This window comes from Alligator mississippiensis, chromosome 1, assembly GCF_030867095.1.
Source record: "Alligator mississippiensis isolate rAllMis1 chromosome 1, rAllMis1, whole genome shotgun sequence".
NCBI lineage: Eukaryota > Metazoa > Chordata > Crocodylia > Alligatoridae > Alligator > Alligator mississippiensis.
This window is the reverse complement of record NC_081824.1, coordinates 362,435,080-362,459,473: the sequence shown is the minus strand read 5'-3', so window position 1 is coordinate 362,459,473 and position 24,394 is coordinate 362,435,080. Positions and strand designations below refer to the sequence as shown.

Here is a 24,394-nt window from a genome sequence, read left to right as displayed (position 1 = left end):
CCCTGCACAGCCCCAGCCCCCCTGCATGGCCCATATGCCCCCCGCACACAGTCCACAGCTCACCTGCATCAGCAGCCATCAGGGCACTTGGGGCAGATCCAGGAAGAGCTGGGCAAGGTTATTTTGCCCCAAGTGGCACAACTTGCCCCACACCAAAGTGCATGTCTGGACACGTGCGCTGAGGCAAAAATCCCTGGCTCAAATTTGTGCCGCTCCTATTTGAGCTGCTGCAGATGCACCTGCCTGCATGTGTGGATGTGACCAAGATGTTCAAGAAGCCGCCCAAGAAAGCAGGCAAAATGAGGAGCTCTTTTGCCATTTTATTCAGATGACTAAAATAAAATGAAAACTGTGAGTGAACTTCTCAGGTGCACATCCTAAATTTCAGGCATAAGGGTGTTTCAGAGCTTTATTTTGAGGCTTGTTGAGAAAAAAAACACTAATGTTTATAACAGCCCTACCACACATTTAACAGTTAAAAACATTTTCAGCAGCTACTGGCAACCTCGTGTTTTTTGCTTGATAGAGGATGGATACTCATGCCTTCCTATGAGATTTGGTGTGCAACTCTAGGCAAGACTTTGCTCCCAGCTATCATTAAGTAGCTTGAAATTATTATTGAACATGAGGAGGACTTTGATCAATATGCAGCATGGATTTGTGCATCAGGGGACTTTGCAAGAGCAATTGAAGACAGTTTCAAAGGGACCTGATGTATTACAGGCTGTTGACACAAATATTACAATGTCCCATGAATATCTGACCTGACCTAATTAACACCAATAAAATAAGAATCCCACAAGAACAAAATCATTTTTAAAATATTGGAAAAATATGGATCTTTTCTGTTACTTTGATAGCATAATGTTTACTAAATTCAAAGGTCACTGGAAGAGCCTAAAACAGAAGGAAAATCCTGAGCAATGGCAATATTTTACTAATAATACATGTGAAGATCCAGATTTCTCATCTGATTTTCTGTTTAAAGAAAAAGGATAGCTCTTCAGGTGGTCAAAAAACAAAGGGAAAAGTAGCATTTGCAAAAATGTTTAATCATTTTTGCTTCTTTTTGTCAAAATATTGAGCAGTGCAGCAAATTAACAATGTATTATGGTTAAGCATAGTTTTAGTACACTGGGATTGATTTGGTTGAACTTTGCTATAGGCTAGATGATGAAACATCACGTAACGTGGTAACTATACATACATAGCAAAGAGTGAATATAATTAAAAAGGGGCTTTATGTTGCTATATTCTTGGGCTGATTTATAATGAAGTACCTGGTTTAAATATACTATAACAATATAAACCATACTTCTCAGCAGTGTGGCTTATTCCCATTATTCCGGGTGTCTGCACCTGTGTACCTCATAGTTTGCACTGATGGGCACAACCTGCAAGGTGGACAAGCATTAAAGAACTGCAAACTGTTAATCTCCAACAGTAGGCTTACTAGTTTATTTCTTAGGCACGTGTGTGAAGTGAATTCATATGTCATGATGTAGACCCAACTGGTGACTGGGGAGATATTCATGGAGATACCTGTGAGTGTTTGATGAATATATGCACTTAAAAGAGAACTGTATTAGGTTTCACTGCCCAAAACATTAATGCTTTTAATGAAGATTTTTCATCTTTTTGAATAAGCCCAGCATGGCTTGCTTAAAAACAATCTGGAGACTGCTAAACAAGCTGAGCTAGTGAAAAAATTTCTTGCACTCATCTGCCTGCCTCAGAGGCAGAGACAGTGGCAGAAAACCCCAGATTAGTGGATTAGAATTGCAGAAAACCTATTTACAGATAAGAATTATATTATAAATGAATGCAAAACCTATAATTGTTTCAAAGATTTCATGTATCAGGAAAGCAGCACCCTGCTGCTAAGACTTAACTTCACAGAAGGGCAGGTCCCTTCAGAGATTTCACTTTGCTTAGAGCTGATTGGCAATTATACTTCTTCACACTGATGACATGATGTCCTCTTTTAAAAGATTTTAGTGCTCCACAGAATCTAACTGAACGATCTCCTCTTGAGATATGACTCTTTTCCTTTAAAGATAATCATGTTAATGGCCTGATATGGAGAGCGAAAAAGTTTTCCCATGTGAAAATGTCTGCATTTACATTCTAGGTTACTCTGTATTGCTAGCTCATGATGTTCTAGCAGGAGAGATTAAGTGAAGCAAATCAGCCTTTTGATGGTGTTCACATAGATCACAGATTATAATGCCAGTGCCTGACCTGCCCACAGGTGCATAAAGACAATACAGGATAATGAAATACGCTTTGTATAGGAAAGAAACACCAAATACACAAGTATGGCCTGGGGTAACTGGGTAAGCAGTAGCAATGCTAAAATGGGTTTGGGGGTTATGATGGATCATGAACTCGACAGGAATCAGTCACCTGACTTGATGATATGGCAAAAAAGCGAAAGAAATTTTGAGTTGTATTAACAGAAAAGTGTATGTTAGACATGAGGTAATAGTATCACCCTAGTCAGCACGGGTTAAGCTGCTGGTGGAATACACTGTCCACACTTGTAGAAGGACGTGGAAAAACTGGAAAAATGTGGATTTGGGTTTTTTTTAAATCAGAGAATTTTGGATTTTTTTATCACAGAAAACTAGGATCACTGCTTATAATCCAACATCTTTACTTTCTTCCTTGCCTCACTCTGGATTCTGTCCAGTTTCTTCACGTCCTTCTAAAATTGTGGATAGGTTATTCCACCAGCAGCTTAACCCGTGCTGACTAGGGTGATACTATTACCTCCTGTGTCTAGCATACACCTTTCTGTTAATGCAACTCAAAATTTCTTTTGCTTTTTTGCCATATCATCAAATCAGGTGACTGATTCCTGTCGAGCTCATGATCCATCATAACCCCCAAATACATTTTAGTATTGCTACTGCTTACCCAGTTACCCCAATCCCCAACCCCTTTTTAGCACTGCTTTTGCCAGCCCAGTTACCCCATGCTATACAATTGCTATACAGTTGTTTTATACCCCATGCTATACAATTGTGTATTTGGCATTCCTTTCCTATACAAAGCATAGTATATTCCGTTTTCCTATATCATGTTTATGTGCCTGTGGGCAGGCCAGGCACTGGCATTATAACCTGTGATCTATGTGAGCACCACAAGAGGCAAATTTACTTCACTTAATCTCTCCTGCTAGAATATCATGAGATAGCAATACAGAAGTATGTAAACTAGAATGTAAATGCAGACATTTTCACGTGAGACATTTTTTTTGCTCTCCATATCAGGTCATTTAACATGATTATCATTAAAGGAAAAGAGTCACTATATATATGTGTGTGTGTGTGTGTGTCTGTGTGTGTGTGTGTGTGTCTGTATATATATATAGTGGTGTTTTGTTTTAATCATGGGAAAATGTTGCTTTTGGGGTGTTTTTTATGAGGAAATTATGATTTTTGAAATTTCTCTGATTTTTTTTTAATCAGAGAAAACAAGGATCACTGATTATAAGTGATATATAAGAGGTTGCAGGACTAGGTATATTTAGTATGAAAGACAAGGAGACTTAAGATGGATATGACAGCAGTTTTCAGATATTTGAAAGTCTTCCATTAAGATTGAGGAGAAAATGTGTTCCCCCTTGCCACAGAGGTCAGGAATGTGAAGAAATGGGTTCAGGCTTCAGAAAAAGATTTAAATCAGATCTCAGAGAAAAATTCCTAACTGTAATAAAAGTAGGACAGTAGAAGCAGCTTCCCAGGGAAAATAAAATTCCCTTCTTCATTGGGCATTGTCAAGAAAATGCTGGGTAGCTACTGTCTTAGACAGTTTGTGAACAGGGGATCCTGAATCTGTGGATAGGGTTGGGTTGTGTGAACTCTGCAATCATTTCCAACTTTATGATTTTATGACAGAAGAGTAGATATTTGTCACTTTCCAAATCAACGCATGTAAGGAAAATCTGCCTCCTGTGCACCTGCTGAGATGTGAAGAATAAGAGCAGCTATAATACTCTTATGATTTTCTGTTGATCTATAAGGCCCTGTTCCTCATCCAGTTTTTTGTGTGTAAACTAGTAAGTACATACACCTTTGACAATAATAGTTGCCCACATAAACATTTAGATAGAGGTAATATAGCTTGTCCATAGATGGACCATAAAGCTTGTCATTGTTTGTAGTCTGTAGCCATGTTTACATGAGATGCTACTTTGCAGTAGCAATGAGCAACTGCACAGTAGCGTTGAGGGGCACTAACCATGACACAATGCTACTGCACAGGAGTAATGAGCTACTGCATAGTAGTTCATTGCCACTGTGCAGTAGCATCAAAAAAAAACCATGTGGGGATGCTGATGCACAGTAATGCTGGTTACTAGGCAGTGATTTAGTACAGTGTTTCCCAACATTTTCCAGCCCAAGGCACACTTACATTAATAACAATTTTCCACAGCACACCTGTTATGGCATTCTCCATCCTCATGCCTATTGGAGCTCCTTGTATCTCATTGCCATGGCAAAACTCCACGGCACACCTGTTCATTTCTGACGGCACACTTTTGTGCCTTGGCACATTGGTTGGGAAACACTGATTTAGTATTTGGTTATACAAGTACTAAATGACTGTCTAGTAGCAACTGTGCAGTCCACCTCTCGTGTAGACGTGGCCTCTATGAAAGAAAACTGAATAGGCCAGCATTTGTAAAAAGTGTATTGTGCTGTTAGTTTCTTGATTATAACTTAAAGCCATGATAGCCATGAAAGCAAAGAGAGCCTGGAAATTAAGCTACTGAAAGAAGCAGGAGTACTCTGTTTAAATTAACTCTGTTGGTGAAGAGAATTTTTGCTGATGCTCACGTTTTCTCTACCCAGTAAACACAATGGTTTGCCTTGCCATGCTTCTGTGAAATCATGTGGAGATTTTTGAGTGGGCTATGGAAGGGTCTAGAAAGCCAATCTGAGCTGCTTTTAAAAGATGTGCTACATTTTACATGAAGAATATTTATGTATTTGATTGGCTCTTCAGACCCTCAGGCAGTCTCTACCCCTGGGTCCTCAGTCCCCACAATTATATTTTGTTAATTAAAAAAACCCATAAAAATAGATATTCCCAAACAATTCCTAACTACATTCAAATTAATATAATTCAAATGTATTTCTCTAAAACAGTACAAAATGAAGTGGCTAATCTATGCTATAAAATGTTATTCTTCTGAAACCTGATTCTGAAGAATTGAGATTGTGGCAGGGCACTGTTGGTGCCTGCCACTTTCAGGGCTGGGTTAGGCATCCAGCAGGTGCCTGATGGCTGCAGCCATTTTGAGACCCTAGTATATAAAGGCTGCAGTCTGTTGCCAGCCAGGCAGAAATATTGCCTAGCTGAGCTGCAGCAGGAACAACCCAGCAGGTAAGGGCAAGAGCTGATGGGGATGGCTAGGAGGCTCTTGGTCCTAGGCATGACCTGAAACTGCACCCTGTCAGAGATGGGTGGCCTGGTGGGGCTCCTAGTGATGTGGGAGCCCCCCAGAAAATGTCAGGCCAGTTGCCACCCCAGTGAAAGGTGAGTCACGGCTCCTTCATAACCCCAGCTCCCACAACCAAGTGGGTAACCCCATAGTAGGGCTGAGAAAGTGGACCCGTGAGAGAGAGTGGGCTAGATGCTCAAGAAGCCTGACTTGAGGCACCCTCAACTGGTCATTGCTGGGGCCAGGACCAGAAGGGTCAAAAGGGCCAGGGGCTCACTGCAAGGGATACCCAGAGCCAAGGGCATGGGGTTCCTACTGTCGTTGGAGGTGAGGCCATGGTCCGTGTGTGGCCAAAGGTCCTGGGGGGGCCACACCCAAGAGGAGTAAGAGTACAGGGAGCTAGGTAGCCCAGAATGAGGGCAGAGTAGGCTGCCTGATGGAAGGGATCCAGTTGGGGTTCAGACTGGAGGATAATGGAACCCAGTGTAGAGCCAGAGATGCTAAGAATGGTGATGCCATCTGTGAGGCATGGGCTGCAGTGTAGGGTATGTCAGAGCTGCAGATAATGCCCCCTGGCATTGGGACAGTAATGGGCAGTGTACCCGCCTCCGCTCTACTAGGTGTTCCTGCGCTGCCTTTGCCCAGGCCCAAGGTTTCATGTGCCCTGGCTTCGTGAGTGCACCCCGGAGGTTACCCCTGCTGGTATCAGGGGGAACCCTGAACTCGCCTGCCACGACTTTGATGGTACCTTCAGTGGGGGGTCCTCCCTTGGGGTATCCACTGGCGTCGGCGCGTTCCTCGACGGATAATTTTGGGGCTCTGTCCTCCCCTACACCCCGGCCACTCACCATCTTAGGCTCTACCTCCTATGGCCTCAACGTCATCCTGGCTTGCCACCCTCTCGCCTCAATACGCCGGCCATCAACAATGGTCTTCGGGCTGAGCATACTGCCTATAAGGACGCCAGCCCGGCCCCTCCGGCCTCGTACCTGCTTTGCTCCGGTGGTCCACGAGGTTGCCGTATCTACCGCCGGCTCCCCTCTGTATAGGGCACCTGGTTACCTCACCGATGCCCCCTCTCCCGATGTGGCTGGCCTTTCTGCCGCTCCTGCCGCTTATGCCGCAGCTGACTTTGCTACCAGCTCTGCGGTCTGGGATCCAGCTGGCTCCTCCCCCAGCTCTATTGCCGGTGCTGCAGCTGATTCCTTCCCCAGCTAGGCTGCCTGGGGCCCTCTCTGCCCGTCCTCCGGCTCTATTGCCGGCGTTGCCGCTGGTTCCTTCCCCAGCTAGGCTGACCAGGCTCCTGCCAGGTCCTCTTCCGGTCCTGCTACCGGTGCTGCCACCGGTTTCCCCACCGGCTAAGCCGATAATCACAGGGCTGGCTTCTCCACCAGCACTGCTGCCAGCTGCTCCATTCCGTCTCTCGGAGCCGGGTCTGGCTCTGCCTCTTTCCTTCCCGCACATCGCGGGTGGTGGCTGACTCCCCGCTTGCTGAGGCTTATCGCTCCAGCTTCCTCCGCTCAGCCGCCCTGTTGCCTCAGCGGGGCTGCCTTTTGTTCCCTCCGGAAGGTGTCCCCTACCCCCGCTGCTTTGCCGCAGCTGGATAAATGCCCGGCTGACAACCCGCGCCGGCGTTCTCGGCGCGTGTGCCTCCCTCGGATCTTCCGGCCCTGCAGGAGGTAAGCGGGACCCTTTGCTGCCCCGGGGGCCTTCCGGCGTCCCAGCTCCCCTGGGACAGGCAGCTTCCCTTGGCATACCATCAGTTTATGAGAACAGCAAAGTCTTGGCAGGAGAGACTGGGTGGACTGCCCCATAGAGACAGGTGGGTGGGCCGGCAGGAGATCCAGCCCCGAGAGCTGCCCCCTGTCACAGAGATCTCGGACAAGATGCTGACACGGATCAGGGCAAGTTGTGTTTGTGATTGCATAATTTACCTATCTTTTTTTCTAGCAGAAGGCACTGTAAAGTTGATCAAGCTTTTGCAAGTAATTATATTTAAATATCTGCTTTTAAAGATTTTAAAATTTTATTTAATTTTTAAGAGCAAGTATGAAGTTCAAATTCTCTTTCTATGTGGTATGGTATGGGTGATATTTTATGGTACATGATCCTGTAGTTATTAAATTGTTTCATTTGGAAGATCTGAATAAAGAATTTGTGTTGCAGTGTGATTGTTAAACTTTTGTATTTGTGCTTTGAAGGTCAGTACTGCTGAGCTCAAATGCAATGTTATAAAGGGGGTTTATTTGTGTGCTGATGAGTGTAGCAATGGGTTGAGAGTATGTATGAGAGTAGAAATGGGTGAGGGTGAGTGCTACAGTGTTTGTTGGGTACAGCATAGAGAATGACATTGTATTGAGTGTGTATTTTGGCTTATGATTGCATTGCTTTTTAAAGTTTTTTCATTATGAACAAATGTGTTTGTGTGACCTGAACTCTTATGTTCTCTCTTTGTATAAGGCTTTATACAAGTTTATGTGCTTTATCTTTCTTTTTGTGGTGATTGTTAAGGGGTAAAAGGCAGAAATTTAGAGATTAGACAAAATGCATGTTGTTATGAGGTTTCCTTATCTACTGCCAGAATGGAGGCTGATATGAACAATTATATTCATTGTAAAGGTCATGGACAATGTAACTGTGGAAGATGTGACTGTAAAGGAGGATGGACTGGAAAAAAGTGTGAACATCCGCGTTCTTGTCCGTTATCAGTTGAAGAAAGCACTAAGAAATGCCAAGGAAACTCTAATTTACCATGTTTTGGAAGAGGTAGGTAAAGTTCTTTAAGATGTGTCATGGTCTCAAAATGTGGCTTGCATTTAAAAAAAATTGCATTTTCTAAAGCATTTGAAATTTCCCGGCTTGTTGTATCTGAGTCATAGTCTACAAACTTACACGGGGACTGAAGGGAGAATAGGAGAAAAGGTACCTGTTTTTTCCCCCTCTGATATCTGCTGCATTATACTAGATTATATTTAGCTGTGTTTTTAGATTTTCAAAGATTATATTAGTTCTTTACTCGGAGTATAATATGGGCTTATTCTTTATACCCTCGCTTTGGACACAATTCCTAGGGAACTGATTGTGTCAGATCTTCTGGCTGTGTAAAATGGTGTAGTTCCATTAACTTTGATGAAACTACTTAGATTTATGCCAGCTGGGAATCTGTCTTAGTTGCTGAGTTGGTCTTAAATCATTTTTCTAATTGTCTCCTTGTTTTTCCTTTTGAAAGCATTGGATTGTTTTTGTCTGTGCCTTCTGAAAAATTGTTGTCTAAAATGTTTATTTATAAAAAGGCTTAAAATATATAAGTGCACTACAAGCATGTAGTCTCAGGTGTGCAACTGAAATACCATAAACACAAATCACAAGCAAGAGAGGGAAAAATCTCTTTAAAAGAAATGGATTCTATTCATTTTGATTTATCAAAATTGAAAACATGCTTTCTTCATCTCAGAAGAGAATAGAAAGGTAAATATGGAATAGGCTTCTGCCAGAATTGGTAATTGAAATCCTTATGAATTCTGCCCACAAAAGCATTTGCTGGGGAAGAACTAAAGCTGCTCTTCAACTATTGAATCTGACCCTAAGTGTCATTTAATTTGCGAGTGCTTTTTTCACTAATACTCTCTACAATAACCAGGAGTCATAGGTGATAGGCTATACATCTGAGTTAGCACAGCCACGTAAGATATTTGGTGATATATTTTTTTTTCACAACCATGTGGAAATGTTCATAGCCTCTCTTTCTCAGAACTAGCTTCCTCCCACAAGAGAAAGGACTTAACTGCTGGCTTTCATTAGACCACTGTTCCCTATAGGCCATATCTCTTCAGTCTCAGTGAAAATTCTCAGAGGGCTTTTCTGGTTACAAACTAAGATCTGATCTTGTAATGAGGTTTGTGTGGACAAATGCCTGCAACTGCACAGAGCTCATTGCAACATCATGATCCAAATCTTAATTGTTTCTGATTAAAACGAAGGATTATGATTACCTGAAAGATTTTTTTTTCCAGAAAAATGGCTTAGTATGGGCCTAGAACTACCAGGTACTGAATACCCATACCTCCCATTCATTTTACTGGGAGTCAAGAATGCTCAGCACTTTCCAGGAAATGCTGTTTCGCACAGGATTGGATGCTAACTTATTTATCCAAAAAATACATCACATGCTGCAAGTGACACTTTTTCATGTCTCAGTCATAAAAAATGAGTTTGGTTTGTACAGAAACCTAGGACTGAAGTACTGGGAAATATGATATTAATAGTTGAACAGTGAATGGATTGTAAAGGCAACTGTGGGGAACCGTAATTTTAAGAAGCCTTTAAATGCCCACATGAAACTGTTAATAGAGATGATTTTACTGGCTTAGCAGAACTGGCTGTATGGGGAGAGATAAGAAATCATGCTTAAGGTGATGTCACATTAAATGGCCAGACATGGAATGAGCCATTTTGAAATGAGTTTGGACTGACTGGCTGTTTTTGATATCCAAGGGTTTTTGTATGTGGTCATGCAAATGGTAGACCTCCTAAATAAAATTTAGGTTGTTTGGAGGTGCTGATAAACTTCCACAACTCCCAGTGATGTTAGAATAAAAGAAAATTTCCTAAGGTTTGAAGGGAACACAGATATTCATGCAGAACTTAGTCGAGCAGATAGGTGCTGGGCTGAGAAGCAAGGAATTCTGCTCCCAACATCACAGGTCACTCCTATCTCACCCACAATGTCAGGGGCAAAAGAAGAGATTCATCTCTTTCCGAGTACAAACTTTTCAAACATGTCCTTGGGCATGTCCACACCTGCAAGCATGTGCGCTTGCAGCAGTTTGGACATGCACTTTGTTGTGGAGCAAATTGTGCCATTTGGGGCAAAATAACCCTGCCTGGCTTGTCCTGGATCTGCAGCCAGGGGGAGCTAGAGCCTGGGGCCAGCACCTGTGCTGTCCCCAGCAGTATAAAAAGCTGCCCTGTCCTGGCCCCATCCATACAAAAACCTGCCCTGGCAAGCAGCTCAGGGCTACTTGCTCTCAGGAGCTTCTGGGGCCCAGCCAATTGGTACCTGGGGACACTACCCCTTGTGCCAGCTGGACTGCTGCAGCAGCATCCCAAATCCATTTTTAAAAATACCCCAAAATCCATGTTCTTCCACAGTTAAAACACACACACACACACACACACACACACACACACACACACACACACACACACACACACACACACACACACCCTATAGAGAGACAGCAATCAGTTGGGCAATGCTTTATTGGTATATTTACAATGTTAAAGCAGTTTGGAAGCCTACCAGTATCTCTATCATCATGAAAAAAATAAATTCTAAAGACCTATACATGTTGGTGTGTGCTTTTAGTTTTCCTCACACATGATGGGTGTGATAGGACAATGTGGTGTTTGTTCCCCCCTAGAGGGCCACAGCCCCTATCCCCCACATGGCCCTAGCCCCCCTGCCCAGGACCCATAAATAACCTTTCACTGCAGCAGCGGGGGGACCGTGCGCTGAGCCCAGCCGGGTCCTGCAGGCCCTGGGGCTGTTCCTGCCACCCAGCCGGGCTGGTCTCATGGTGGCAGGACCCAGCGCGGCATGTGGGGATGACATGCCGGGCCCAGCCAGGTCCTGGGTCCCCTCTGCTGCCTGGCTGGGCCAGTCCCATGTCAACAAGACCTAGTGCAGCATGTGGGGACCACAGGCCGGGCCCAGCCAGGTCCTGGGGCCTCTTTGCTGCCCAGCTGGGCCAGGCCAATGGTAGTAAAACCTGGCACAGCACGCAGAGACCATGTGTCGGGCCCAGCCAGGTTCTGGAGCCCCTCTGCAGCCCAGCCAGGCCAGGCCCATGGTGACAGGACCCGACGTGGCACACGGTCCCCAGCACATTGGGCTGGGCAGCATGAGCAGCCCCAGGGCCAGCAGGACCCGGCTCGGCTCCGCGCGGGGACTGCATGGAGCTGAGCCGGGTCCTACCACAATAGGAAGGGCCCGGCCAGGTGTCAGGACCCGGCACGGCACACAGGGACCGCGTGCTGCGCCAGGTCCTGTCACCATGGGCCAGCCCCAAGGGCCAGCTCCCACCTCTGCCTCCTGTGCCTGCAGGGGGATGAGGACCTGGCCCAGCCCCATGTGGCTCTCTAGTCCGGCTTTGCACCAGAGTGGGTCACCAGGGCTTCAGGAGGCGCGGCTCCTGTGCATGGCTCCCAGAGCCATGCGACCTGCTCTGGTGCAAAGCTGGACTAGTGAGCCGTAGGGATCTGGGCCAGGTCTTCACTCCCCACAGCCCCAGGGACAACCCCCCCACCACTCCTCAAACCTGGCCCCCACATCCCCCTGCCACCCCTCACCCACCCATACCCATGAACCCCCCCCCCACTTACTTTGGACAGTGCTGGGGGCCGGGGGTAGCAGGAACACAAAAGAGATGCTCTGGCCGAAACCAGAGCGTCTCTTTTGGAGGGCTGGCTCCCGGTACAATCTGGAACCATGTCTTGCTCTGCTCTATTGTGGAGCCGTTTTTTAGACCCCTGGATATCCAGGGGTCTAATTTTTCTCATGTGGGGAACACTTTTTCATTCCTGCACATGCCTCTTGTCCTGCCTCAGAGGGGTTTGAGGCAGGGCAAGAGGCACGTGTGTGCTTGTCTGGACATGCCCCTTAATAGTAAGACCCGTGTTGTCTCCTTTGTGGATGTCAATCTCTCTCTTTCTGCCAATGCCTTCAACAATGCAGTTATGTATTGACAAAACAAAAATCTGTTCAATATCATCAGGGATCCTGGTTTCCTCTGATAACTGCCCCGCCCCCCCAAATGTTTTAATTAAAAAAAGTAACCCAAGATCCACATTTTCCCATGATTAACATGAAATTTCATTTTAATCGTAGACAAATGTGGACCTTGGGTTACTTTTTTAAATCTGAAAATTGGGGAGTTTTTTTAATCGGAGAAAACCAGGTTCTCTGAATGTCAATAGTTGAAACTTTGGTGCCAGTGTAAAATTAAATTGAATATGATGCCCAAATATAAATATCTATAGGTTTTCTGCTGTGCGCCTACTGCTTCAATCACAGTTACAAGGAAAACTTGCATAAACAAACTCTTCAGGACTATGAGGAATGGGCAAGTGAAATGCCAAATTACATTTTATATCAAATTATCTTATTTTCCACATAAATTCTAGGCTTTTCTGTGTAATTCAGTAATATTGACCTTTTGGTAGAGAAATAGCCATCATTAAGAGAGTATGTCTTTAAGTATACTGAAAAAATGTTTTCATTTGGCAATATTACATCAAAGAACCCTTAAGAGATGGGTGAACTTGAAAGTGAGGAGCAGAGAGAGGGGCTTGAGCAGAGGGGAACTATCTGGCCTGCATTCAGCTCCTGCCTCAGCTATAGGCTTTTTGTGAATACCCCTGCTGCTCACTTTGGACTTGCCTACCTCAGAGGGGCTTTATGAGGAAGACAATCCATTACTGATTGGTTATGAGGTTATGGGACACTACAGTGAAGATGGCTGTGTAATCATCTAGCTAGAAAGACATAGCAGGAATGAACAGGCATGGAAATGGCTGAAACTTTAGGTGCCTTGCATTAAGAGGGTGTCTCTGTTTGCCTGGATTTAAGCATCTGGAATCCTTATGTAGTTAATAGGGAAACTGAAATGCCACTGAAGAGTGATTTAAGGATAGGCCCCTACAATCCTAATCAACCCCTAGATGCATAAACAGGGCATAGGTGGAATATAGGCACCTAGGGCACTGTTACACATGCTCTGGTGTGGAGGGGGCGGGGGCGGGGAGTGATGCTTTAATTAGATTGGGCCTGACAACTGCTGTTATTAAAGTGCTGCAGGGTCTGATGTACCAGTGTCCCCACATTTTAAAATGGTAGTGGAGGCGTTTGAACTAAAGCTCATTTCATGAACTTTAGTTCAAGCACCCCCCACTGCCATTTTTAAACATGGGGACTCTGATACACGAGATGCAGGAGGCTGCTGGAGCATGGCAATTACCATGCTCCAGCAGGCTCTCGATTAAATGAGATGTGCTGGGATTCCAGCACATCAGAGCAGACTTGCTGCTCATGTATAGGAACCCCTGCGTTTCAAAGAATGGCCCAAATTAATTCTGAGCAGTGGCTACAAAAGCACTTAGATTCCCAGATGAATTACATGCCCAAAAGGATCTCTTGTTACTTTGACTTGGGCTATGGCACATACTCAGAAGGGAGCCAAATCATCCAGGTGTCTTACTTTTGCCTAAGCTCTGTTGAAATCTAAATCAGTGTTGAGAGGGTGCCTAACAAATGGTCTTTTGGGAGAATGTAAGTAGCATTCAGACATCTCTAAGCGCCAGTCTCAATCTTTGTGGAAGTTAGGTGGTATTTAGATTCCTATGTCCTCAAACTAGGTCATTTCTGAGCATGTTACCATCCAAAATGGAATTATTTTTATCACTGAACACATTGAAAGGCATATTTTAATTACTCTTTCGGAGTTAGGTAACTAAATTCTACCATTTAGGCACCTATGGAACAAGAGAAAGGAAATGACTCCAGAGGACGACAAACAACCAGTAATATAGCAAGCCCATTGGGAGCGCTTGGCAAGAGGAGGGAAGCTGATATGCTGACCACTGTAGATCAGAGGGGAAGAGGTGTGGGTGAGGGAAAGGGAAGTCTTACCTGCCTGGGCTTCTGCTGAAGCTGCTGCTACTATAACATCGTCAGCTCAGGCAGCAGCATCCTGTGGCTGTGCTTCCCAGAAGCCAAGCCTCGTTTTGTACCCCATTTGCTGTCCCCCCACCTCTTAAATGGGTGCAGGGCTGTGCCTGCTCTGCCAAAGGCTCCAGGTGTTGGGGGAGAGGGCAGGGGGAAAGCACCATTCTGTTTGTTCCACTCACTCCCTACCCATCATACGCACTGCTTGGTGCAGCACTGCCATGCTTGAGTCCTACATCTATGCAGAGTCAGTGGAAGGCTGCTCCTACAGGGCATAAACTGCCAGTGGGGCATGGATTCTGTGTCTCCTCATAGTTGGCACCCAGGGCTGCTGTCCTGCTTGCCTCACTCTATTTGTATAGCCTTAGCAATTGAGGGACAGAGAGAATGAGCAGCTGTAAAACATGTTTTTAAGCAGTGGGAGCAAATATATCTAGATGCCTCAATGTTTTATTCCAAGCACAAAATTGATAAAGGAGCTAAACCAGAAGAAAATTCAACAACTTCCAGTTGCATTATAAGGATCAATCATGTTTGTACAAGCCTAGATTATAACATGCCAATTTACCCTTCCCTATATAACTCTAGAATCTCAATTCTCTTTTTGGCTTCTTCATGGCTGGCACGTTGTATGAGCAGAGCAAAGGCTGCTGCTGTTCTTTACCATTGTCCAACTATTCCTGTAGGTGTGGAGAGTAGCAGCTCTATACTCTGACTTGTGATGCACATAACCCAGGATGGATCCAGAGCAGATGCAGTGGTGCAGACTGGATTGGATCACACCACAGGAGTCTCCAGGGCCTTTTTAAGTCCCTAAAGAAAGTGAAAATCGTCTCTCCCTTCCACTACTTGATCAACGTCATACCCCCTTCCTCCCCTCTTCTGTGCTCTGCCTTTCCCTGCTGTCATTGGTGTGGGGAACCCCAGAGCTGTTTCTGCCCACTGCACAAAGGCCAGGCTCAGCAGGGAGATGGACAGGGGTTTTCCCTTCCCTGTGTTATAACCAGGTGGGGGACTACGTTCCAGCCACCCTATTGCCACTGTCCTTCCCCAGTTGAGCCCAGCCCCTGCTCAGCCTGGCTGTCTCTAGAGCTTCCTCATCCTTGAACAGCTGGAGAAAGCAGCAGTGGCAGGCCCGGAAGTGTGGGGGTCATAAAGAGAAGATGGAAGGAAAGGGCTGCTTCTGAGCAGGAAAAGAAAAGGAGGTGCAATATTCATCTGCTTTAGGGACTTAAAAAGTTCCCCAGTGGCTCTCACAGGGTTGACTGCCTGTGCTGAAGGGGGTGGGAGGGAGCAGCAACCCCTGCAGTGTGGGTTAGACCTGTCTAACCTAAACCGATTAAATATGATCTTGCATCCATCCAGGTCTATTTTAAACTGGATTCCACCACTTTGAAACTGGTCTATGTGCAATGAACTTTTGTTCTGTTACAGGTTTAGACCAGTTTCTGATCACATACCAGCTTGCATGTAATTTCTGTCCCTAGCCTAAAAGAACAGGTTGTACAAAGGTATCAGCGTCTGAGATGAAGTAAAAATATAATTAAAATAAATCTAATTGTAAAAAAATGTCAGCACTATCGGAGGCAGCTTATTACTTTCAGCTTTATGGAACACAACAAACCACTTACATAGTTCATAATGCACAGCATTCACTTTTTACGCTAGAAAGAAGCTGAAGTGTCAGAGACAATAATAAATACGTTAAAGTAGGGAACTGAAAACAATGAGGTGTTTTTGTAAGATGCAGACAAGAGCTTTTTTGTCATCTGTTTGCTCTCAGCAGTTATCCTATGCAGAGGCAACTGTATCCTCAAACTGACCCAAAAATAAATGCCAAAACTTATTTGATGTTCCCTTTTTATATTTCACTCCCCATTCTATAATTATTTTTATTTACTTTATATACATGCTGAAAGAGACAGTTTAAAAAACTGTAAGTCTCCCTTGTACTTCTTCCCTGGCTGGTGTTGGATACCTGAAGGCTGAAGGTTTTTATCCAATGATGTGAGAATAAATATATTGATAAAATCTTTGAAGTCTCTTAAGTCCCATTTTCATGAATTAAAATCAATGGGAAGAAGACCTATACGTTCCCTAGGTACTTTTGAAAATTTTACTCACTGTGGATGTTTTACAGAAAAAAGGGAAAGTGTAGTTTCACTTATGATTTAAAATTACCAGATATTGCCTGGCTCAGTGGAAGAACAACAGTGATCCATGCATTATTAAAGATTCCTCATGGTGAACTGAGACAGCAAATCTATCACATGAGTTTAGCACTCGGCCCCCATAATGCATATTATTAGTCAGCAGGATACAAACACCTATATTTTGAAAACAAACTTTGTAGATAAAGGTCAGTGAGAGTTGCAAGTTTCAAAATATGATGATAAAGCAAGCTTTCCACGACAGTGACAATGCACCTACCACAAGATCTGATGCTGATTGGCATTTCTAGGTAGTACCATTACATAAATATTTAACGGATGTTCTGCAAATGCTGATGAATTTTATAGTGCGCTCTATGCAGGCAAAAGTGAATGTTGTGCCTCATTCACAAAGAAAATAAATTGAGCAAAGCATCTCTGTACTCCAATATGGGTAGATTTATACAATATTTGAAGCAGTAGTAATTATGGAATTGCTCTTTTGAACAATTGGTGACCTTCATTAATGTTGGTGAGGACTATTACAAATGAGAGAAAATAAATAGTACTTGAAAATATGGGCTGGATTCTCAGCTAGTATAAATCCAGTGATGGAGCTTCACGGAAGTCAGTAGAGCTATGCTGACTTACATCAACTGAGATCTAACCCAACATCTTGGTAATTTTTCCAAAATGCTATTTTTGAAAACTATGATACAGAAATAGCAGCTGATTACATACTCTTAACATAATCAGTACATTTAGCTTGATGGAACAAAAACAACCTTATAATAGGGCAAAATGATTTAAAACATGATTGTACATTGGAATCTTACTGATTTGGTAATACTGTGAGTTTGGGCACAATATAATACAATTGATGTATTTCTCTGACAATTATTCTTGTAACATCCAAGCCATCCAAATTAAATTAAAATTTGACCAGATCTTCCACATTTTACAGATGAACAAAGAATGAACATCTTGCAGAAAATAACAAAAAGACATGGTGTGACATTAATAGAATAAGAGATCTGGGATTTTTCAGTATTGAAAAGAGAAGGCTGGAGGGCAGGGATTTGATAACAGTCTTCAGATTCTTAAAGAAGATGGTGGCAGAGTATTCTTATTCCATTTCCTGGGCAATTCCCTTGCAACAAGGGACATTTAGGTTGGACATTTATGAAGAGCTTTCCATTTGTGAGGGTAGTTAAGCACTGGAAAAGATTACCTAGAGGTATTATGGAATCTCCATCCCTAAAAAGTTTAAGAGCAGATTAGACAAACTTTGTTTAGAATTGTTTAGATAGGGATATTGGTGCACTGACATTGTTATGTCTGTGTAACACTTAATGAGGACAAATTCCCCTGCTGCGGGTCATCTACCAGGTGAGGAGACTGTGACAAGACTTTGCTTTCATAAGCAAATTTATTAGGTCTTAGCAGTTACAGTTCTACTACCATAGTTAGACAAAAGCAACACTACATGTTCACCACTGTGAAATCTAATGAGCAAGACATCATTGGGTGATCAGGTCCTTGGGGTCTTGTCTGGGGCTTCCGACTTCTGCGACCTCATTCTGTGCAGGGTAGAATGTTGGACTGATGACCAGATCTTTCATCTGGAGTAGGTTCCAAAAATGGGGTCCTTTTCTTCCTATACACCTTACAGCTACCACATTTCTTAATACAAAATTAGTTTAAGCCCTCCTTCTAAGCATAATTAATATGCCTGCTTTTTCCTGCCCAATATGGATTTGTTTTTTGATGAACTTGTTTTGTTCTAGATGTAATTTTCCATTCTTGGCAATGTGGTCTTGGGTAATGCTTTTGCTTAAACCTATTTCTCTTTGCCCAGGCTATATTTACTTATTTTGTTAGCCAGCTTGGTTCAATTTAAGGTAAAGATGAGAATTTTTCTACACTTCCTCTTCCCACAAGATGTATCACTGTTTTTGCACACTTCCTCCATTGGATGCAAGTAATGTTTGCAATTCAAGGCAAGCATTAGCAACTTTCTGTGGCCCACAACAGGGCATTGGGCTAGATGACTTCTTGATGTCCTTTTCAGTCCTATTTTTCCATGACTATGACAGCAGTGATAAGGCCAGGAACTGAACCCTATCATCAATCACCATCATCAATTTATTTTTATTAAGGATTCTGGTTGAAAGCCGTGCTCCCAAAAACAACATAACAAACATACAACCACAATATAAAATTAAACAAAAGTAACAGAAATGCAAATATAATAATAAAATAGGGCCAACTGTTATAAAAGCATTATTCCTACTCCTAGAATTAAGATACTCGAGTACAAATATGGTGATAAATCAGATCATAAATTTATAAAAATATTGTGCATAGGTCCACAGTTAACACAGTAAAAAAACAAATATAGTGGTAAAGTTTATCAGTCATATAAACAGTAAAGGATGTTTAGCTCTGATCGCTTCAGCCTTGTAAGCAAAAATTGCAAGATGGTTTACTAAATATGTATTTGTTTGCTGGAGGAGCCATATTAATTTCTCTCTATTTGAGAAGTATGTCAAATTCTGCAAGAACGGTGATACTTTCTCCTTATGTCATTATACAGAGGACATTCTAAAGCATAATGAATAATGTCTTCCGAAACTCCTAGAGAGGCTGGGCAACATCTTTTAGCCCTAGGAATGGAAAGTCTACATCCAGCTAAAACAGCTGTGAGCATCTGTTCAGTCCTGAGTCTAGTCAAAAAGGTTCACCGTTTATTATTGAGATCCAGCTGTAAATATCTTTCTCCCCCACAATCTAATTTCCCAGGATTATAGAGAAGGGCAATGCAAGTAGCCCTGGCCACTGGAACTGAACTCTAATTACAGGAATTCCAATTGCCTTGCCTACAGAAGGTTTATTTTTACAGCTCTCATTTTCAGAAGCCTACCTTTATACTTAGAGGTCCATGAAAAAATGAGTAAAGTGAATTTGCATTCCCCTCCTGTGGCATAAGTATTACCAAGAAGGAAAAAAACCAACCAACTTTCCCAGAATAGCGCAGTGTTAGAAAAAGGAACATGCAACTGTCACAGGGTACTATCTCCAGGGGTAGCCATAAAGCCCCTAGAGACCAAAAAAAATTTACCCTGCTCTATGGGCAGTCCACCCTGCTCTCATCCACCATGGCTTGTTGTTAATTGTTAGTAAAATGTGGGAGGCTAACCTGCTTTTATTTGAATGACCACCAGCTGTCTGTGGTCCAAACCTTTATGGGCTAATTACATGGCTCTATTTTGTCCCTGCACCATGCTTCAAGTTCCTTAGGCATCATCCTCACTGTTGTTCTTTCTCTTACTCAGGTCTCTTACTCACTACTGATTCTCCCATTCAGTCCCTCCCTGGGCTGCCAGACCCCTTTGATCTCTTCCTGGACCCTAATGGTTCCCCACTTTCCTGACTTCACTCTATCCCTGGCCCTTTGCCAGGCCTTACTCTATTCCTGGCCTCTCAATGGGGCCTCTGAGGCCTTCCAGCCCCATTATCTCTCAGCTTCTGGACCTATCTGGTCTCACTCTCTTTCCTGGCCCCTCTCTGGGCCCCTCTCTGGGCCTCTGGACACTTCTGGGCCCACTGTCTCCTTTCCTTTTCTGTGAAAAGCCCTTCCAGGGCTGCAGGTTTCCAGCTCAAGTCCTTACCTGTCCTGGGCTACAGGCCTCTTGGCCTCCTGGCCCTATCTCAATGTCATGCCTGTGCCTTCTGGGCCCGGCTTTCTCTCAGACCCCTTTTTTGAACCTTCCTCCTCGGATGGCCCAGCATCAGCCATCTTCATCCTAGGTCAAATGCCCATTGACCCCTTCTTCTCTGGCTGTGGCCACACATGGGCCTTCAGCCTATCCTAGACCTTGGTCCTACCTTGGGCCACTCAAGATTCCCAGGCTCCCCTGGCTCTGGAAGTCTCTGCAGTGATCTCTTTCCACCTTTTGGCCCCTCCTGGGCCCTGGCCCCACACAAGCCAGTCAAGATTCCATAGCTCAGTCCTCCAGCTGTCAGCCCTCTCCCATCTGTAGGTCCACCCTCCCTAGATGTCTTACACTCAGGCTCTATCTCTCTGGACTCACCCAGACCTCTCCATAGGTCACATATGTACAGCCCCTCTTTTTGGGCTCGCCTGGACCACTCAATATGCCCCTGTGCACTTAGTCCCTCTCTCGGGGCCCAGGAACCTCCTCCACCCCTTTAGTTTCTTCCCGAACCTTCAGAACCTCCTCCACACCTTTAGTTCCTTCCCAAACATCAGGACTGATTCAGATGTTATATTTGTGCAGAGCTGCAGCCATCTTGCCCCATAGATGTTCACCCAGCAGCCTCCAAGATGTTACTGTCAGCTCTGTTTTTTAGGCTCTGGGCTTATATCCTGCCTAAACCCAGATCTCCTCTAGTCAGATGATTCCATCACTCATCCCTAGCACCACCTGCAGTCTCCCTGGACCAGCTGACTCTGCAATTAGTCCTGGCACAAACCTGCAGGCTGCTCTGCAGGCTGCTTCAGTTCTTAAGGTGGCAGGCACCCGGTGCATCCTGCCACAGTAATTCCCTAACCAAGCTATGATTAAGTTTTCTATTTAAGGCAGCGGTGTCAAACATATTTGACCCCTCAGGCAGGATGAGTGGTATAGAACTGGTCCATGGGCTGGATCCATGGCCTGGGCCCCTGGACCCCCATGCCCACATGCCCAAACCAGTGCATGTGGCACATACCCAGTGAGCACCATCCTGCACAGGGCTGGGCTGGTGCTACATGTGAGTCAAGGGGGCAGCACTGAGGGCTGAACTCCAGGGCTTCTTGGGCCAGATCTGGCCCACAGGCCATATGTTTGACACCCCTGATTTAAGGCCTTTATTAATTTGATCCATGAAGTGATAAGTGAAAGTGAACAGTAGTAGAAGTTGTATTTTGGTAATTCAGTATGTTATATGGTATGGGGTGGAGTTGCAGCAGGGAAGTGTAAATATGCCTAAGGCAAAATATACTGTAGTTACTCAAATCTATGATGAGGTTCCTCCCCACTCCAATCAGCATGTGGGGAAAAGCCCCTCGTCTTAAATTCACATACAACATGGAGGTGGGGTATCATAGTAGTATCATAGTAGCTAGGGTCATGAGGGACCTGAACAGATCATCTAGTAGGAGGCTACTATGGCTCTGACTCTGGCCCTGAGCCCAGTTTGGGACCAGAATCAGACCCACAGTAGCCTCCTACCCCACCTCCGCTTGCCCTCTGCAGGTTCTGCCCTCTGTGCCCCCTTCCCCACACTCTTACTGTCAGGCACAGCTCAGGTCTGGCTCAGGCTGGATTCCCTATCAGGCATGGAGCGCATGGAAATTCTGTCCCCAGCCCAGCCAGTTAGCAGCCCCGATACTTCTGCATGGCCAGCAGGAGCTCCTCTTCTATGTGTGATGCACCACGACCTGGCAGGGAACAGATCCTGAGTAGTGTCTGACAGTAACAGAAGGGGAGAGGAAAAGAGACAGACTGTGAAGAGCAGGGTAGAAGAGGCAGAGATTATTGTGAGTGTGAGGGGAGGGGCAGAGACTGAGAGCATCTGGGAGTGGAGGCATGCCACTGGAGGTGGGGGCAGGAAGGCTGTTGTGGGGAAAAAGTGCAGTGGGCTAGAGGGTAAGGGGGCCACCTGACACTCCCCAGACACCTGATCCCCGCAACCACCACTTTCTCTACTGTAGCAGTCAGGGGGAAGAATCCTAGACAACCCTTTGATAATTAGATTCTATAAATTGAAAATTATAACAACTTTATAAATGTTCCATATGTAGAATCTAATTATTGAGTTGGTAATCTTAAATTCAGGTTGACTTAGATTCAAGTAAATATGGTAGTTTCCTATTCCTGGTAATACCCCTTTACTCCAACCTTTTATAATTTAAATTGTGCAGTTTAATTGAAGTACAAATTCCACTACTGTACATGTTAGCTCTGGATTTGGCCTGCTGCTTTCATTCATTTTGTATGACCCCTGCACTCTGAAGGAAGTTTCAGTTAAGGCACTACATTAAGCATTCTGGCAGAGTGGTTTCACTGGTTATGAAGCAAGAAGAATGAAACATAAGTGTTAAGTTACCCTCCACATGGTGCCACTGTGACTGTCACCTTATACACTTTGCAACTGAACTCGGTTAAAATCTAATGGGCATCAAAGAAAGCAATGGTGCTGCAGTATAGCTACTTTTCATTCTGGACTCGCTGTCATGAGTGTATTTGTTGTATGTCATGATAGCTTCCATTGCTATATTACAGGTTGCCACTTGATTCATTGGTAATCTAGGAACAGATTCAAATCAAACATATTGTTATGCCCATACATTGCAGTGAGAGAATATTCATTCCATTTCAGTTTAGGAACTAGCACTTAATGAGCTGGTAGATATTGAAACTGAATTCATTATCAAGGCTGAGCCCGCAAAATTCTACCATACTACATTTCTACTTTTTAAATTATTCCCTGAAAAACAGTGAATTGACAATATTTTAGCCCTCTTATGTAACATATTAGAGTTTCTGGGTACTTTGAAGTTTCCACTAGTTTCCAGGGAGGGGAAAAACAAGTAACCAATGTTAGGTATTGATATTGCTCTTAGCACTGTGGTGTCAAGGCATTAATGTACTTTCTGTATAAAAGAGACCTTTACAAATGTAACAGGAGTTAAGTATTGGACATACCAAACAAGGATGTCTTCTTAAAATGAAATAACATAAACTAGTTTTTATTGTGATTTAAAGATCTGTCCTTGTGTTGTCTTCAATGAGAAAGATGGTGTATGACAGCATTCCCTGATGTTTAAATGTAACTGCAAAACATGAGCCATAATTATATATACTTTCTTGCCTCAAGAATAGTACAACCTTGATTTCCTTCCTAACTGTCTTGTGGAACATTGAAGAGGCTGGGATAATTGATGTTTCGGATGATTGAAGGGATTTTCAGTGTCATTACTGTAATAGATATTGGAAAACATTATTCTGTTTCTGATAACGTGGCATTCCTTAGAGTGGAGAGTTGTATAACTGAAATACTGTATATGTAAGTAAACTCTGCTGTTTGAAGGGCTTATATATTTAGAGTGGGGAGAAAAATGAAGTTTCACTAACTGGCTCCAGGGAGCAACTCAACTGGGCAAAAGCATAAAACTTTAGTAATTGCAACATTTTTAAAAAAGTAATTTGGTTTTGTCATACATCAGTCCTCTTCACCATGCTGATAGAAAACTGTTAATTATGCCATTAATCTCCATCTACTAAGAAACTGAAAGCAAAATGCCAGTCAACTAGTCTTACATAAGGATTGGTTCCAACTATTTATCAGAATTTCTGAATGTGAAGCATGCAGCTCTGCTTTCCATGCAGAATTGCTTATAGAGGAATGCTCTGAATTCCTTTTCTTCTTCCTGTTTACCCAGTAGGAAATAAAGGAGTATGAGTGGTTCTCTGTATTAAACAACACTTTAAGCCCAGTCTGGCCTAGCATCCTCACTATAATACTTACAAAGTGAGAATGGAAAAAACCCTTTACATAATGTACTTGGATCAGATAGTATAACTACAGAGATATAAGGGAGAATGAACAGGTACTAGGTACATGTTGGAAGGCTTTTTTGTCATACTGATTTATGAATATGGCTTTGTTTTTTACCAGACTAAGCAGTCCCTTCTCCCCTCAGTCACTGCCTATGGGACACTGCAGATTTCCCCATGCGTACACCAATTAATCAAAGCCCACTACTATGTACAGAAAAATCCTATAGGCTGCTTTGTACTTGCCCATGATTTTTCATTCATCAGTTGAAAATGTCCTTCTTTCATGTGTGAAAGACAACCTATTGAGAAGCTGACTTCTCTCCTCCCCCAGAGAACTGTCTTCTAAATCTGGTCTTGTCTGTAATATAGTTGTTGCTGGTAGGTATTATAGGGCTTTAGTCCTCTCTTGCCTAGTGTTTTACCCCCTTGCGATGTCAGGGTGAGATCTTAAGAATGGCATTACCTGCATGTCCTGTTAGTTGTTCCCTCTTGCCTGTCA

At 43.8% G+C, this 24,394-nt stretch overlaps 1 protein-coding gene across 2 annotated transcripts in view; it reads left to right on the top strand.

The window, feature by feature from the left end:
• ITGBL1 (integrin subunit beta like 1) overlaps positions 1-24,394 on the top strand; it is a 308,943-nt gene that overhangs the window by 180,607 nt on the left and 103,942 nt on the right. For both annotated transcript variants that reach the window (XM_006264391.4, XM_059721100.1), the window contains one exon: positions 8,072-8,218. In XM_006264391.4, the coding sequence (XP_006264453.2) occupies positions 8,072-8,218 (147 nt within the window). The remainder of the gene's footprint in view (positions 1-8,071; positions 8,219-24,394) is intronic.